At 38.0% G+C, this 17650-nt stretch overlaps 1 protein-coding gene across 1 annotated transcript; it reads left to right on the forward strand.

Moving 5' to 3' along the window:
• The first annotated feature begins 276 nt into the window (after positions 1 to 276).
• Positions 277 to 16408, forward strand: LOC139714494 (ATP-binding cassette sub-family F member 1-like). Its single transcript, XM_071626195.1, has 15 exons — positions 277 to 381; positions 3052 to 3152; positions 3446 to 3531; positions 4078 to 4154; positions 4866 to 4928; positions 6117 to 6182; positions 7917 to 7999; positions 8788 to 8871; positions 9925 to 10013; positions 10728 to 10763; positions 11600 to 11661; positions 12388 to 12438; positions 15589 to 15763; positions 16109 to 16183; positions 16404 to 16408. Exons 1-15 carry the CDS (start codon positions 277 to 279, stop codon positions 16406 to 16408), a joined length of 1158 nt encoding a protein of 385 aa, XP_071482296.1.
• Positions 16409 to 17650: the final 1242 nt, after the last annotated feature.

Consider the following 17650-nt stretch of genomic DNA (forward strand, 5'->3'; position numbering starts at 1 on the left):
ACACTATCCAGCACAGTGATTGAATATGATGTGCTTAAATTGATTGGCTGTAATGTTGCAGGACATTGAATACTGTTGCCCTGTGCTAACACCATACATTTGATACCCCCCCCCCCCCAGCTTTCTATCTACTACTATACCATGTGGTTAATGTGGTTATAATGTTGTAGGACATTACATACCATAGCCCTGTCTCAGTACCATATGGGCCACCATGCAACCCAGCTGTTTATCTAATACTGTATACCATGTGGTTAAATTATATCCTAGGACCAAATGAGGCAACTGATGCTGGAGGATGGTGAGCTGTCCAACTTTGCCCTGTCTCAACAGGAGAGTAATATCAAAGGTGCTGCACTGGAAAATGCTACAGACATCAAGGTATACTTTCCTTTTCCAAAAAAATGAATGAGATAAAAAATGATACTATGCTTTCTGCCTGGTTCTTTCATTTCCATTGCCTTTTTATGCCTCTGCCACAAAGTGGTGCCAGAGACATTATGTTTTCGGGTTGTCCGTCCGTCCGTCCGTCCGTCCGTCCGTCCGCATTCGTTTACGCGATAACTTGAGTAATATTGACTGGAATTTTACCAAACTTGGTCCAAGTATAAAGTATGATAGGGCAATTACTTGATAAGATTTTGGGTGAAATCGGCCAAAGGTCAAAGGTCAAGGTCAAATCATTAAATTGTATTTGTTTACGCGATAACTCAAGACTGGATTGAGCAAATTTCACCAAACTTTGTCGGAGGATGATGTGTGATGGGACAATTACTTGATTAGTTTTTTAGTGAAATCGGACAGAGGTCAAAGGTCAAAGATCAAGGTCAAATCCTTAAAGGACAAGTTCACCTTCATAGACATGTGGGTTAAGTGAATGCAGCAATATTAGTAGAACACATCAATGAGAGTTTGAGCAAAAGAGAACAATTTGTTAAAAAATTATGAATTTTTGAAGTTTCTGCTCAGTCACAGCTGGATGAAAAGACTACTATAGCTTGTGATGTCACATGATTACAACGATATAAAGAAAGAATAAAGAAAATTCAACATATTTCTATTTTTCTCGCATAACAAAAGAACACTCGACTTCTCTCTTTCTGAAGGCAGGGGGAATGATATTACCCTTAACATACGTCAGTAGCAAGTCGAAGAAATGTGCACTTTATTCAAAAAGTAAAGTTTTGTGAAATTCTCTTTTTATTTTCCTTATATAGTTGTACGCATGTGACATCATACACTGTAGTAGTCTTCTCTTCCAGCAGTGACTGCGCAGATACTTAAAATATTCGTAACTTTTGAACGGATTGTCCAATTTTCCTCAAACTTTCACTGATGGGTTCTACTAATAATGCTGCATTTTCTCAATCCTTATGTATATGAAGGTGGACTTGTCCTTTAAATTTATCTGTTTACGTAATAACTCAAAACTGGATGAAGCAGCTTTCACCAAACTTGGTGCAAGGATGATGTATGATGGGGCAATTAGTTGAGTAGATTTTAGTGACATTGGCAAGAGGTCAAAGGTCAAAAGGTCAAGGTCAAATGCTAAAAATGTTGCTATTTCCCCCATATCTATGCAATGCTCGAAGGTATTTTCTTGAGACTTAGTGTAGACATGTACTAACTGCGTAAAGATTCTCCAGAGAGAGTTTTATGTCATAAGGTCAAAGGTCAAAAGTTAGGTGAAAATGTTACAATTTCACTTTTCTCGCAAATGGTTCGATGTATTTTCATGGAACTTGGTACATACGCATGTACTGACTGGCAGGGATTATCTAGGGAATTTAGGGGTCATGGGTCAATATTCAGGGGTCAAAGGTCAAGGTCAACTCCTCAAAAGTTTACTATATTCCTCATATACTAGTATATGCAATGCTTGCATTATTAGTTTTAAAACTTAATATATACATGTATTACCTCATACAGATTCTCTGGGATATTTCCAGCCAGAAGGTTAAAGGTTAAGGGTCAAAGGCCAGGTTTAAATGCAAAAAAAAAATCTATTTTGTACTGTAATTACACTCTTTCTTCATACCTTGAGAATTACTCAATGCATAAACTTATAAAAGGGTCGGTCAGAAGTCAAGTAAAAATTCTCAATTCCCCAAATATGTGTAACTGCACTCTTAGACAATCATAGCAAACCCAGTTCAATGAAAGTGAACATTCAAGATATTTCTGACAAACTTGTCATTTCAGTATTTTGCCAGTTATGTGAAACTGTCATCACACATTGTAAAGACATTGTACCATACACCTATTGGGAGAATCATGCATTATGGCGGAGGCATCAGTCGCCAAAGCGATATTTCTAGTTTCTCTTCCATTAGACTGAGAACATGTCTTGTCTTTTAAAAAAAAAAGTAGTTTGTTTCTCTCTGCCTTTTTGTTTTAAGTACTCTCATACATTTGATGCCACTTTTTGTGTTTGTTTGTTTGTTTTTGGTTTGCATAAAATCCCAAACTTTTGTCTAGCATAAAATCCAAAACATTTGTCTGACGTATAAAAGTTCAGCATACATGAATTTTGTCATTGTTGTGCACAAACAATATGATTCACTCATCTCAGTTTGTCATTGTATGTCCTGTGTGATGTTTGTATTTCTATGACCTGTTAATTTGTCTGGTAGTATATGTGTAGTTGATTTGGCTTAACGTAGCTGCTAAAGGGAATATTTCTCCTGTAAAGAGTACTGCCATTTCCTGTGTTGCCATTAAAACAAATATTCTAGCTTGATTTCCAGGTACTGTGAAAATGGAAAATTTTAGTGCACTTCTCACAACATAAAATTAGCATGAAAATAAAAGGTAAAAAGCTGATAAGTATATTTGCTTTTCATATGTAACATCATTACAGCTCTTAAAATATTGTGCAATTAGAAACATGCAAATTTATTTTACGCTGCTGATCGAGAAAAAAATTACCAGGTACTCACAAAAATATTTTTTACTTTTACAGTCTATAAATTGAAAGAGTAGTTGTCAGAAGGTTTTAAGAAAAGATGAGAAAATTGATATTTTCTTTTTGTCTTCTCAAAATTCATGAAGGTCGACAAGTTCTCAATTTCTGCTGCTGGCAAGGAGCTCTTTGTTAATGCCTCTTTGACCGTAGCTCAGGGACGCCGGTATGGTCTGGTCGGACCTAATGGGTGAGTTTTCCAATGGCTAAAAGTGAGGAAGAAAATGTTACAAACTAGTAAATGAGAAGTTATTAATATGATTGGAAAGATTATTGATATACTCGGCAGTATTGTATTTGATGAAATGGTGATATGTATAGAGAAAAATTGCTGTAATGTATTCATTTTTATTTCAGTTATTTCAATGCTGAGTAGTGGTTGTGGCCCAAGATCTGAATATTTTACTTGCAAGGTATATTTGTCGCTTTTTCTGTTCTTTCACAATGTTATTTCATCTGAAGAAAATCCTTTATTTATTTCAGAATGGGGAAGACCACCCTTCTTTCACATATATCAAGCAGAAAGCTGGCCATTCCACCAAACATTGATGTCCTACTGTGTGAGCAAGGTGGGTCCTGAGTTTAGTTGTAAAGGTGGTATTGCCTAGAGGTGTTCCTTTCCAATATTAATCATAGTGTTATTCTCAGCATATGCATCATAGTAACGATTGGAAGGTCATGGAAAGGAGGTTGACAGAAATATGATATTATGTGTCATGCATGATTTATCACTTGCGTAGTTTTGTACAGCTATTTCTCTGATCACCATGAAATAGATGCATATTTTCAGAGTATGTATGAAGTTAAGTTTGCATGATAATGGTTATGAATGTGTTTGTGTATTTATGTTTATTATATAATTATAACATTCTCTTCATGAGAACTAGGAAATGCCTTTCAAACCGAGTCCACCATATGAATAAGATATGCTCTGATGTAAGGACAGAATTTCACTTTGATGATTTGACCTACCCGTTGAATATTGATTCTGATCATGAGATTCAACTTAGGTTTTATGCATGCAAGTGATATTGTTAAGCTTATTGTGTGTTATGCAAGTTTGACAGTGGTAACTCAGTTCTCTTACTCTCTTTCGTTGTTGGATAATTCTTCAGAGGTGAAAGCTGATACTACTCCTGCCTTCTTGGCTGTACTGAATGCTGATAAGAAGAGGTTAGCTTTGCTGAAAGAGGTGAGGCATCATGCTAGCCAAGAGTCCTTAACTTGTACACCCCAAAGATCCATTCCCATAGCTTTACAAATTAGGTCAAGTTTCAAGAAATGAGCAGAAGAATGGACCAGTAATTGATTTAACCCATTGAGGATGGGCTTATTTTGCTACAACACACATTTCCTGTAGACACCTGCCCAAGTATACTCGAGACTCGTCCTCAATGGAGTGAGATCACCCTAGGCATTTGACATGTATAAAGCTAAAAATTCAAACTGTTGTTCTTTCTTTTGTCTACCTTCCACGGTATTTCCTTCAGTTCATTATTTAGAAGCTAAATTCTTGGTAGTCATACATAAAGATTGACAATTTAAGATATGCCATTCAGTTGTTATCAATTAACAAGGCTTTAATTTTATTTATTGTCTTCTTTGCTTTCCCTATCTCATGCTATACAATTTTGCTATTTTCTTCCTTAGTCTTGAAAATATATTCTCTGTTTGCTGTTGACATGTGTTTTTTTTTACAGTGTTGTACTCTTACAGATACATGTATGTTCTTTACATGGGCAAGAAAAAAATATTTAAAAAAATTGCCATGTTGTTGTTGTGACCATTTGTGATTTGTCAGATATATGAATTCATACATTGCTATTTAGTTTGAGTTATATTGAGTACATTATGCCATATTATAGAATTCACTCACAGTCATATACACATTTTAACTTTGCAGGAGAAAGAACTGCTAGAGGAGAGTGAGAGAGGTGATAACTCCCGATCAGAGCGACTCAAGGAGGTGAGACAGAATTTACATTTTACAGCCATCTCTCATTCCATCTCAGTAGGTCAACACAGTATGGAGTCTTCTCAAATATGTGTACTGCATCGATGGAAATGTAATACTTGTTAAGACAGTTTAAAGGGAATTATATAGACACCCCAAAACCACCAGCACACAAACACCCAAACACCACTAGCGATTCCAGTGATGGTCTCATGTTTGTCAGATACGGATGAAATTATCAGTTCCCCTATCCTTGAAAATCGTATAGACTAGAATGGCTAACACTCGCTTGATGCAGTAACACACATGCACACTGTCACACACACAAACAATTATGAAATGTTTCTAACCTCAAACATGTATGGTTCTTGACAAGACGTCATTATAATCTTGGTTGAATGCAGGGGATATGATGGTTGTTTGACTGAAAATTCCTGCAGAGAGGAAAAGAGTTTATAATTACAAATATCTGCTGTGGGATAATTCATTTTATCCCTGATAGAGGTCTTCCATCACTTGTGGCTGGCATACATGTAATTACCTAGTGGCAATCACCTGATGAAGTTATGTTTTTCCTGGTGTATGTTTGTTTGTTGAAAGCAATATAACTCAATATGTTATGAACAGATTGTAATAAAATTTATCATGTGTTGTGGTAAAAGCTGAGGTGATTTGTTTTGGGGAGTGATCTAGATTGTGACCAGAATCCAGTTTGTTTGTTTGTTTGTTTGTTTGTTTGTTTGTTTGTTTGTTTGTTTGTTTGTTTGTTTGTTTTGTTTGTCTGTCTGTCTGTTAAGATGCATACACAATTCTATATATCTGACCCTATGACCTGTGTGGAGGCTTGTGCTCTCGGAGTGCTATAGTTTAGAGAAACATGTTTTACAAAATGTTCTCTGTCATTGATAGTTTACAGGCCTAAACTGTGCATTCAGTGTGGATTTTTCCCTTGCAAGCCAGAAACACCTAGAACAGTAGTACCTCTCAGTGTGATTTCTCAGTCTGGTATATGTTGAAAAATATTTGGTTCAGAGCAGGGAATATCAGTCAGAGTTTAACAAATGTAATGTCTGTTCATTCTGTCGGCAATGTATCATCACTTTTGATATAATTTGTAGTCAAGACCAAGCTCATTTCCCTTGTTCACTAACCATGACTGCATCACCTTTGACCTTCTCTATCTTTTCTCTTCTCACCAAGGTGTATGAAGAGATGGAGGTGATTGGAGTAGCTTCAGCTGAAGCTCGTGTAAGGAGAATCTTAGCGGTAAGTCTCCTCTTAGATGGCACACAAGTCGTGAGCACTCTGCAGATGGCATGTAGATACAATCAGACATTTCATTTTTATACCCCCGCCAAACGAAGTTTGAAGGGGGTATATAGGAATCAGCGGACGGTCGGGCGGTCGGTCGGGCGGGCGGTCGGGCGGTCGGTCCGTTGCAAATCTTGCTTCGCGAACTACTTCCTCAGTTTTCAAGCGATTCCCATAAAACTTGGCACAGATGTGTGCCTTGGGTTGTAGATGTGCAAGACGTATTTTTTGACAGTACCCAAAAGTACGTTGCCATGGTAACGGCATATTATGGGCAAAAATGGGTACAAATCTTGCGTCGCGAACTCCTCCCACAGTTTTTGATCAATTTTTATGAAATTAGGTACAGATGTTCATCTGAATATGTTAATGTGCAAGACACATATTTCCGCAGTGGCAAAAAGTGCGTTCTTCCAATTCTCATGGAATTCATATTGAATGTTTGTCTTAGGATATAGGTCAGCATGACACATTTCTTGACAGTGACAAAAAGTATGTTGCCATGGTAACAGCTCACATATTATGAGCCAAAATGATGGAAAATTTTGTGTTGCAAACTACTTCCTCAGTTTTTGCCCAATTTCCATGAAACTTGGTACAGATGTGTGCCTTTGGTTGTAGATGTGCAAGACGCATTTTTTGACAGTACCCGAAAGTACATTGCCATGGTAACGGCATATTAATAGCAGAAGATCAAGGAAAGATCTTGCGGATTTAACTACTTCCTCAGTTTTTTGACCAAAGCTTATGAAATGTGGCACACACCTTGATCTTGGTGGGAAGATGTGGAAGACATATTTTTCGGACGTGTCGGAAGCTGCGTTGCCATGGTAACGGCATATAAATGGCAGAAGATCAAGGAAAGATCTTGCGGATTGAACTACTTCCTCTGTATTCGACTGAAGCTCATGAAATGTGGCACACACATTGGTCGTGGTGGGAAGATGTGCAAGACATTTTTTGGAAGTGTCGCAAGCTGCGTTGCCATGGTAACGGCATATTAATGGCGGAAGATCAAGGAAAGATCTTGTGGATTGAACTACTTCCTCAGTTTTTGACAAAAGCTTATGAAATGTGGCACACACAATAGTCTTGGTGGGAAGATTTGCAAGACATATTTTTCGGACGTGTCGGAAGCTGCGTTGCCATGGTAACGGCATTTAAATGGCAGAAGATCAAGGAAAGATCATTCCTTGGGTAAAACTGTCATCACGGGGCGGGGGTATTAATCACCTTCAGTGATATTTCTAGTTTTTCATAGCATCACAGTCTAATTTGATATACTGTATATTAGGATTGAAATTTACTTGATATCATAATTTTGGTCTTTGATTGATAGTCATTGCATTGGTTAAATCAACTTTCCCAGTGTGTAGAAGACCTGTTGCAACTTAAACATAGTTCAAACCTGATACAGAAATGACTTTACTCTTGTACAGAGATTCAGTCAAATTCTATGTACATGTAGTCTGGATCTAAGACTAGATACATGTAGCTCTTACAAAAGATGCAGGAGATTCAGGGTGAGGCAGTGAATGTTAATTGCTCCAACCAAGGCAGGACAGTGAGATGGAGACATGGAGGGAGTCAAATTAGACTTTGATCAAGAATGCCATTCATTCTCTGTCAATCTCAAACTTGCCTTTTTCTCACTTGATTGTAATGTTTGTTTTTTAATGCCATGAAAAGGGTCTGCAATTCACACCAGACATGCAGATGAAGGCAACACAGGACTTTTCAGGAGGATGGAGAATGCGTGTGTCTCTAGCGAGGTGAGAATTTCATGATATGAGTAGGTGTGAACACACATACCGAAGAGTGTGGTCCTTATAAAACTACGCAGTTCTAGCATGGCAAAAAAGAAAACAGACATGAGTATGAGTAAACCAGTTTGAACAGATCTACACAGGCCCGGGGGGGGGGGGGGGGGGGGGGGGGGGGGGGGGGGGGGGGGGGCTGGCTCTATCATCTACCTAAACACACTGGCCCAGTTAGGCCTAAGTGTTGAGAAGAAGGTATTGTAGCATGTTGGAACTTTGATGAATTGAAATCGACAACCCTAATAATCCTAAAATTGGCCCCATATTTAGGGATGAAGGTGAGAATACACTTTCTCCTCCCCATCACAAAGACACACATGCCCCAAAGACTTAATTTCATTTCAGTATGTAACATGAAGTCATGTGGCAAGAAAGAATTGATGAGGAAATATTAAGGTATTTTGAGAACAGTAGTTGTTTTTTAGAGATTCTTATAATACTGTTAAAAGGAAATTACGGAACATGTTTGATGTACTGTATGATACAGTGGTGGTACAGTCAGTCATTATTGTAATTAATGAAATGAGGAATCCATGTGTTGAGCCTAAACCCGTTGAGGACGGTTTGATTTTGCTACAACATGCATTTCCCATAGACACTTGCCCAAGTATGCACGGGGCTCATCCTCAGTGGGTTAAGCCAAAGGTGGTAACACTAAAGCAGATCAGACAATCACAGAAAGCTTTCTGTAGAAGTCAATGACTTCACGTTGTTTTTATGCTTTCATTTCTCTACCATAGAGCACTGTTCATGGAACCAACTCTCCTCCTGCTAGATGAACCCACGAATCATTTAGACCTCAATGCTGTCATCTGGCTCAACAAGTAAGTAAGAAAGTTTTTCTTCTGATTGCTGAAGGCAGCACCCTGTCACTTTGAAGGAATGTTTGCCCTGACAAACGAGTTTTCAGTGAATGCAGTCAAACAGAAGTAGCACCTTGGTGAAAGTATGAGAGAAATTGGGATGTTTGTTGCAAAGCATGTTTACTGCTGGAATGTCTTACTGTCAATCAACATGGAGTTCTTTGACTAGTTCAAACTAGTCATACAATCACAAAAATTGTGAGAAGGTTTGCATATTCTCACTGTGTTCATTTTCATAACATTTTCCTAATTACTCTACTCAAGATATATTTAGGACCATAGTGATTTAGGGCCATAGTGATTTTGATTGCTTTTATCCAACCTGGCAACTTAGGGAAGCGCACCAGAGAAATCCTGACATCTTGTATCCTTATATTTTGCTTGATATGTTTGTTTATCTGTTATCACTAGCATTGTCTCGCAAATGCCAAATAAATAGTAATGATAATAATACGTCACTGTTCAGGCAGCTAGGCGAGTCGTTAAATAAGTGAAAAATGAAAATATTGGAGTTCCTCTATGCATAAAACAACCAATGAGTATGCTGAAGGGAAATCATACCTTCATTTGGATTTGATGCTTTGATCACCTACAAAAGGCCACATTCCATGATAAATCCTCACTCACTCAAGCTGAGCCCTATTAAAAGCAAAATATTTGCCTTCTTTATGCTGTCAGTGTGTTGTAAAAATTCACCCAATTTTGGAACATTGGAGTATATTTAATTGTAGGTCTTCATTGATCTAACTTTGCAGTGATTCTTCAATCTAAAGATGTGACTGTTCATCACCTGTACCTAAAGAGAGCATGTTTTGAAGAAAGTCAACAAATTGGCTGACACTGTCGAAGCAGAGTAAAAAATTCAACCAAAGTGGATGAAGGGCTTTTTGTTAAAAGTTTGGATTTTTATCAATCAAAACTGAATGCACTCATTACTGTCAAAATATCAAAAAGACAAGATTTTGGCAATTTGATCCTAACTAGCTTGGCATCCACATGTGTTTGTCAATACAGCTACCTTCAGTCATGGAAAAAGACTCTTCTCATAGTCTCCCACGACCAGCAGTTTCTTGATGATGTGTGCACAGATATCATCCATCTTGGTGAGTAGAAATCAGCTGCTGTTTTAATATCTTAATACTTTTAAGAGGTGAAGATGACAATTCATTTATACAAAATTTCAGACTGAGTAAAAAGTAATAATGGTCAAATTTTTAGATTTTCGACAACCATTTACCGTTTTTGCCAGTACGTGTATATCCATATTCCTGTGTATTTGTTTACATAGCATACAATGTGAAAGTTAATGTTCCATACTGCACGTAATTGTAATTCTGAATTCTTATACTATAATGTTTATATTCATAAGGGAAGTATGAGAAATGGTTTCTGTCAATGATGACCTGTAGTAAATTGATACTCTTGTTTGCTGTCTATATTCTATTTCAGTGAAAAATGAAGTATGAAAAACATCCCAGTTTTTTTCCAGCTTTGGTAATAATGACCACGATGATGAATTATTTGTAGTGTGTCGAGTCTTATCAAATTTGACACACATAGCTGAGGATGTAGAAAATTAGGATGACACCTATGCATACATCTTGACATGCCACAACAAAGTTCAAATGAACAAATAGAACTATCTGTTCCATGCCCTGCCAAATGTTCTTCGATGGAGTGCTGTACAGAAGGGCTGTGAGGACAAGATACCGGTGCACTGCTCATAGCTGATGAGACATGGAGAATAGATTAATGAATGTGAACACTCATCTTATATTTTATCATTTACCTCTTTCTTGTTATCACCTTCCCTACAGATATGCAGAAGTTATTCTACTACAAGGGAAATTACAGTGAGTATTGTGTTGATTTTATGTTGACATCTGGGTGTTTCACTCACCACACAATACACAATACTCCCTGATATCGCACTAATGTGTTGTTCATGAAGAACTAGAGAGCAAATATTATTCTCTGACAACTATTCCCATTTGATGAGATCATTCTTATTCTTAGAAAAGTGGAAGCTTTGTTCAGCCATGAGTTTTCTTTTGGGGGAACATCTGTTAGCAGGGAATGGAAATTCCTATCTAGTTTTCATTGCCATTTTTGCTGTTTGTTTCACCAGGTAGGTATGATATACAGGTGTAGTTATTGTTCATGGAAAACTGAGTGAATACTGAATCAAAAATTACAGGGCGTAGTATGTGTTTATCATATCAGGTAAAGTTTATTTGAATCCCTTTTTCATCCATTAGTTACTCAAGTCACGTGGAGCAGACTTATGAATAAAATGGTCTGATGAATCATTCACACTAAGTGGATCTCATGGAAGCTCCAGGCAGTATTCACTCTAAGAGTACACACAGTCAATCAACATTTCATGACATTGCAATTCATTATTTCCCAGCAGAAGAAAAATTTCTGCAACCATTTGAGTACCTTGTGATAACAACAGCACATAACAGTAGTTTCAAAGTAATTTGAGAAATTTTGAAGTGCAGTGTAGGTGACTGATGAATATGGATTACTGTTATGATACTACTTGTGGGATGGTTATAAAAATAGTCTCTGGTGTGTGCAGTCTTACTCTATACACTTGTACATCGGGTATACTTCTAGGTTTGCTACAGCTCCTCTGCAGTTTGTATCTATCCATTTCTCTCTGTCTTTTGTGTCTACTTTGCAGATACATTCAAGAAAATGCTTGGCCAGAAAAGGAAAGAGCAGCTAAAGGAGTATGAGAAACAGGTGCAGTATTTCATATTATTTACTCCATTCAAAGAATCCTTGATTCTGATTCATCCAAGTTGCAGTAAATTGCTTTGGCTACTGTAAAAGTGGAAATTTTCGCGGTGTGGAAATTTGCACGCATTTCTCTCAATCAGACGCTAGCGCGAATATAAAAGCACATGAATATTTTTGCATGCCATACTCGGTGTATGTTCCAGTATTTCATGTCCTGATTCCGCGGAATTAAAAACACAAGAAATCCATCTTACCTGGCCGAGTGCAAAAAATTACTCGCGCGAAAATATCCACTTTTACAGTATTCTGCCCAGCAGTCAGTGGTTTTTCAAGATGCATGTATCTATATTTCCACATTTTTGCTCATTTTAAATTGTGCTTGTATCTATATTTGTGCATTGTAAAATGATACTTTATCATTCTGCTTTCTCTGACCGCTACCAAGACAACTTCATTTCAATGCCTTAATTTAGCATAAATGTCTGAAAATTCAGTGGGATGTGGCATTTTAAACAAATGTCAACTGCTTTCTTTGGGGTTATGGTTAAAACTATTTCCCCTCTGGCCAGAGTTTGAACCATGTCCCTCAAAGCGCTCAATATTTGTATACTACTGGTTAAATGTACACATAGCATATATTTTTTTTATATTCATGAATATGCTTGATTTCTTCTAGTTTCTCTACCTTGTATTCATATTGTATACAATTTATTTTTTTTTGCCTTACAGGAGAAGAGGATAAAGAGCTTAAAGAGTCAAGGCAAATCAAAGAAAGCTGCAGTAAGTCTCTTTTACCTCTTACAATATTCAAGTACAATACACTTTGATATCTACTCACTTAAAGGGTATGAGTGTGTTTTCTATTTCTTCTGATATTATGTAGGGTTTTTTATGCCTCCGCCACGAATTATGTTTTCGGGTTGTCCGTCCTTCCGTCCGTCCTTCCGTTCGTAATCAATTTTGTGGATAGGGTAACTAAAAAATGGTTTGAGGTATCCTAATGAAACTTGGCATGTGTGTGTATGAGTGGGCAAAGTTGTGCCTATCAACTTTTGGGTGCACATGCTCAAGGTCAAGGTCAAATACCATAAATCTCACTATTTCCCCCATATCTATGCAATGCCTTAAGGTATTTTCTTGAAACTTAGTGTATACATGTACTACGAAATGAAGATTCTCCAGAGAGGGTTTGGGATCATGAGGTCAAAGGTCAAGTGAAAATGACAATATTTAGTTTTTTTTCTCCGTATCTCACAAATATTTCAAGGTATCTTCATGGACCTTAGTACGTGTGCATGTGATGCATCACGCGTTACCCCGGAGTACCGTAGTACCCCAGGTTACCGCGTTGTGTAGCGCCACCTCACGTCCGCTCGAGAACAGCCGCAGAAAAATGCATGCACTGTGTGTGCATGTACATAGTCACTCCCATGCCACTGCATGTTATACGATGCATGCATGGCACGCTGTGCTACCAATAGCGTGTGCTTCAGTGCACTGCAGTGTAGTGGCTAGCGCCACTAGCTCCAGCACCAAAATAATTTCCACTTTTTGGCAACCCAGGGTACAACCTTTTTAAAAGTATAAATAATTCAACAAAATGGCTGATTTTCATTTGATACCCTGGGATACCATTTATGTCATCATGTACTGACTGGCAGGGATCATCTAGGGAATTTAGGGGACAGGGGTTAAAGGTCAGGGGTCAAAGGTCAAGGTCAACTTGTCATAATGTTACTATTTCCCTCTTATCTATGCAATGCCTGCAGGATTTGTCTTGAAACATAGTGTATGCATGTATCATCCAATACATATTTTTCTTTGAAGTTTCTTGCCAAAAGGTCAAAGGTCAAGTGAAAGTGCTAAATTTCACTTCTCTAAACTTATAAAAGGGTTGAAAGTCGGGTACAAATCCTCAAATCCTCAAATACCTGCACACTTAGACAATATAGCCATTCATCCAATTAAACCTAGTTCAAGGAAAGTGAACATTCAACACATTTGTAACAAACCTGTCATTTTAATATTTTGCCAATTATTTGAAACTGTGATCACACATTGTCAAGACATTGTACTATAGACCTATTAGGAGAACCATGCATTATGGCGGAGGCATACCATGTGGCGACATTTTTACTTTCCAAATTGCATGGTTGAATGCCATGCGTTAGCTTGAATACATGCATTAATGCAGTCAGAATGTTTTTCAAGAAAATGCCGCCAACTCTTCTCTATGTCTGATTTTCCATATTATATGTGAAGCGTTTCTAGTGGTATTCTATATCCTAAAAGAACACTAATGCAAAGTACCTACACATGGATGTAATTATCCATGTATGACCAACTGTTAATTGAAAAAAAGGAAGTATGGAGTCAATTAGACTGAAGCATTCAATTTGCAGACAAACAGAGGTGATTGGGATGAAAATTGCATTCAAGGAAGGAATGACATAAAAATGAAGGCAGATAGGAAAGAGCAGCGTGAAATATAATGCACTGGAATTGTCAGGTGACTTTCTCGCAATGCATCCTTCCATTCAGAGAAAGGTAATTGATAAGATAGAAAGCTCACTCCAGGGCTATGGGTTTCAAATATCTGTGAATATGAATTCAAGAAAGTGGTCTTTTTTGTCCCCGCCGAACGAGTTCGAGCAGGGGACTATGAAACGGGCTCCGTACGTGTGTGTGTCCGTGCGTCCGTGCGTCCGTGCGTCCGTCCGTCCGTGCGTCCGTCCGTGTGTGCGTCCGTGTGTGATCAAAATGTTCAATTTGCTACTTCTCTGTCATTTATGAGCCAATTTTGATTCTGTTTGCTTTATATGATAGCACTACATGGGAGCTTTAAAACTTCTAAACAGAATTTCAGTTGTGACCTTTGACCTTGACCTTTGACCTATATTGTACATTTTGCTACAAAATGCTACTCCTTCGCCATTTCTAACCCAATTTCGATTCCGTTTGCTTTATGTGATGGCACTAGGTGAGGGCTTCAAAACTTCTACACAGAATTTTGACCTTTGACTTCTTTGACCTTTGACCTTGATTTTTTACCTATATTGTACATTTTGCTACAAAATGCTACTCCTTCGCCATTTCTAACCCGATTTCGATTCTGTTTGCTTTATATGATGGCACTAGTTGAGGGCTTCAAAACTTCTACACAGAATTTTGACCTTTGACTTCTTTGACCTTTGACCTTGATTTTTGACCTATATTGTGCATTTTGCTACAAAATGCTACTCCTTCGCCATTTCTAACCCGATTTCGATTCCGTTTGCTTTATGTGATAGCACTAGGTGAGGGCTTCAAAACTTCTACACAGAATTTTGACCTTTGTTTTCTTTGACCTTTGACCTTGATTTTTGACCTATATTGTACATTGGCTACAAAAAGCTACTCCTTCGCCATTACTAACCCAATTTCGATTCCATTTGCTTTATGTGATGGCACTAGGTGAGGGCTTCAAAACTTCTACACAAAATTTTGACCTTTAACTTCTTTGACCTTTGACCTTGATTTTTTACCTATATTGCACATTTTGTTACAAAATGCTACTTCCGGCGGGGACATATATTACGCACCGCGTAATTTCTACTTTTCCTTGTTTGATGGGGATAACCAGACTGAATTTTACTGTGCAAAAGAGTATTGATAAAGACATGAATGGCATGACAATGGAAAAAAAGAAAGGTCTTATGCAGGGCTGCACACTAACCCATTCTTTCTACCGGTCCGACCTGTCCGTCGGACCAGCAGGTACCCAGTTTTTCAATTTTTTATTGGTCCATTTCTGAAAAAGTTACTGGTCCAACAGTGATTTTTACTGGTCCTGGACATTTGGACCTGTGCCAGTGTGCAGCCTTGTCTTATGAAATCAAACTAACATTATTTTGTGTTATCATTTCATTGTCTGTTTGGATGAATGAGTAGGAGAAGGAGACACAGTCAGCACAAAAGAAGAAGAATGAGAAGGGGAAGAGGAAAGGAGACCCTACAGAGGAAGACATGGAACCTCAGGAGCTGCTGAAAAGACCCAAGGAGTATGTGGTCAAGTTCACCTTTCCTGACCCTCCACCATTGAATCCTCCTATCCTGGGCATGTATGGTGAGTCCCAGTCAGCTACACCTCTCCCTTTTTCTCTTGTCAGTCTCTGCTCATACACAGTGTCTTTGATTCTGAATGAAAGGCTTATTTTTATGAAACAATCATTTCATGTTTACCTCGTGTTGGAAAATCTTCAGCAGAAAGCCCCATTGGTGTTCAAAATATTTTATAAATTTCCTGTAATTGCCCTTTTAGTCATTCAATCTATGATGAGAGAGAAACTTAATTTATTTGTCTCAGATATACATAATTAATGACTGCATGATATTTATAGACATCTGTGCAAAGTTTCCCTAAAAATTGCTCTATCTTGTAAAATAATTCAATGTTTGTTTTCCCCCTCAGGAACGGACTTTGGGTACTCTGGTCAGAAGAAACTCTTCATTAATTGTGATTTTGGTATCGACATGTCATCGAGAGGTAAGGAATTTCACTTTTTTATATGAATAGGATTTAAGATCAGTGACTTCATCAGTTTCAAGCTTTGTAATAGAAAGCTTGTCAGCAGAAGACAGTCATCATTGAAAAAGTTACATGTTGCCTTTACAACTGTACTTTGCAAAAATTCTAAATAAGTTAGAAATATAATATTATGCCACTTTTAGTATGCTTTTTCCCCTACTTTTCTGTCAACGTGTAGTTTAGAAGTCGTGAACAAACATTTTCTTATGAGCTTCTTCAAGAAGAACTTACTTCAAGCTATGACTGTGACTGGGTTGTTTGTTGGCATTTAAAGCCTTGACATAATGAAAGATATGGTTAGTATAGGGAAACAGTCTTCGTAAAAGAAACAAAAATCTTGTGTGTTGTCAAAAAGCCTCATAGAAAACATTGTAGAACCGATAATGTGTAGGTAACCGTAGATTGAAACTTTAGGAAAGGTATTTAATTCACACTGTAATGAAGTGAGAGAAATGATCATATTCAGGTACCACTCTTAGTAGGGTTGTCTCACATACTTTCCTATGTTAGTAGCTTAGTGTGTTTTATCTCCTACTAATAGTCTGCAAAGTTCTTCTGTAATATTGTTCACGTATGATTTGTCCAACATATCCTCCCTAACAAAAAAGTCCTATGGTACTCCCTGTGGTACTTGTCGGTACCACACAATGTACCACACACTTGTAATGTTACCACAGGAATTGTGTGGTACTGTACCACAGGCTTGTAGGGTACTCCCTGTAGTACTTGTCAGTACCACACAATGTACCACATAAATAAATGTTACCACAGGAACTGTGTGGTACTGTTTTACAGGCTCATGTGGTACTCCCTGTGGTACTGGTTGGTACCACACAATGTACCATACAAATATATGTTAACACAGGAACTGTGTGGTACTGTGTCACAGGCTCGTGTGGTACTCGGGGATGTACCACAGGGCAGTACCACAGAACATTGCCAAAGGAAAGTACCACAGGACAGTACCACAAGACAGTATACACACAAATTGTCCTGTGGTATTTTGGGACGTATACCACACGACAGTACCACAGGACAGTACCACATGAATTGTCCTGTGGTATTTTGGGACGTACCACAGGAGAGTACAACAGGAAAGTACCACAGGATAGTACCACAGGACAGTACCACACGACTTGTTCTGTGGTATTTTAGGACGTACCACAGGACAGTACCACAGGGCAGTTCCACAGGACAGTACCACAGGAAAGTACCACAGGATAGTACCACATGACAGTACCACAGGAATTGTGCTGTGGTATTTTGGGACGTACCACAGGACAGTACCACAGGACAGTACCACAGGATAGTACCACTTGACAGTAATTCCTGTAGCTTTTAATTGTATTCTTCACTGTTTTCTTGATTTAAGTCAATAAAGCAATCATCCCTGGGGCATCTCGTTCCGTTTTAATAATGGGGGTG

The sequence above is a fragment of the Diadema antillarum genome, unplaced genomic scaffold (genome assembly GCF_040938485.1).
Source record: "Diadema antillarum isolate AM-2024a unplaced genomic scaffold, OU_Dant_1.0 seq00002296_RagTag, whole genome shotgun sequence".
Taxonomy (NCBI): Eukaryota; Metazoa; Echinodermata; class Echinoidea; order Diadematoida; family Diadematidae; genus Diadema; species Diadema antillarum.

Coding starts and splice junctions, on each gene's coding strand:
- LOC139714494 (XM_071626195.1), top strand. CDS start 277: ATGAGGCAACTGATGCTGGAGGATGGTGAGCTGTCCAACTTTGCCCTG. Junction 382..3,051: donor AAAATGCTACAGACATCAAG/GTATACTTTCCT, acceptor AAATTCATGAAG/GTCGACAAGTTCTCAATTTC. Junction 12,439..15,588: donor GCAAATCAAAGAAAGCTGCA/GTAAGTCTCTTT, acceptor ATGAATGAGTAG/GAGAAGGAGACACAGTCAGC.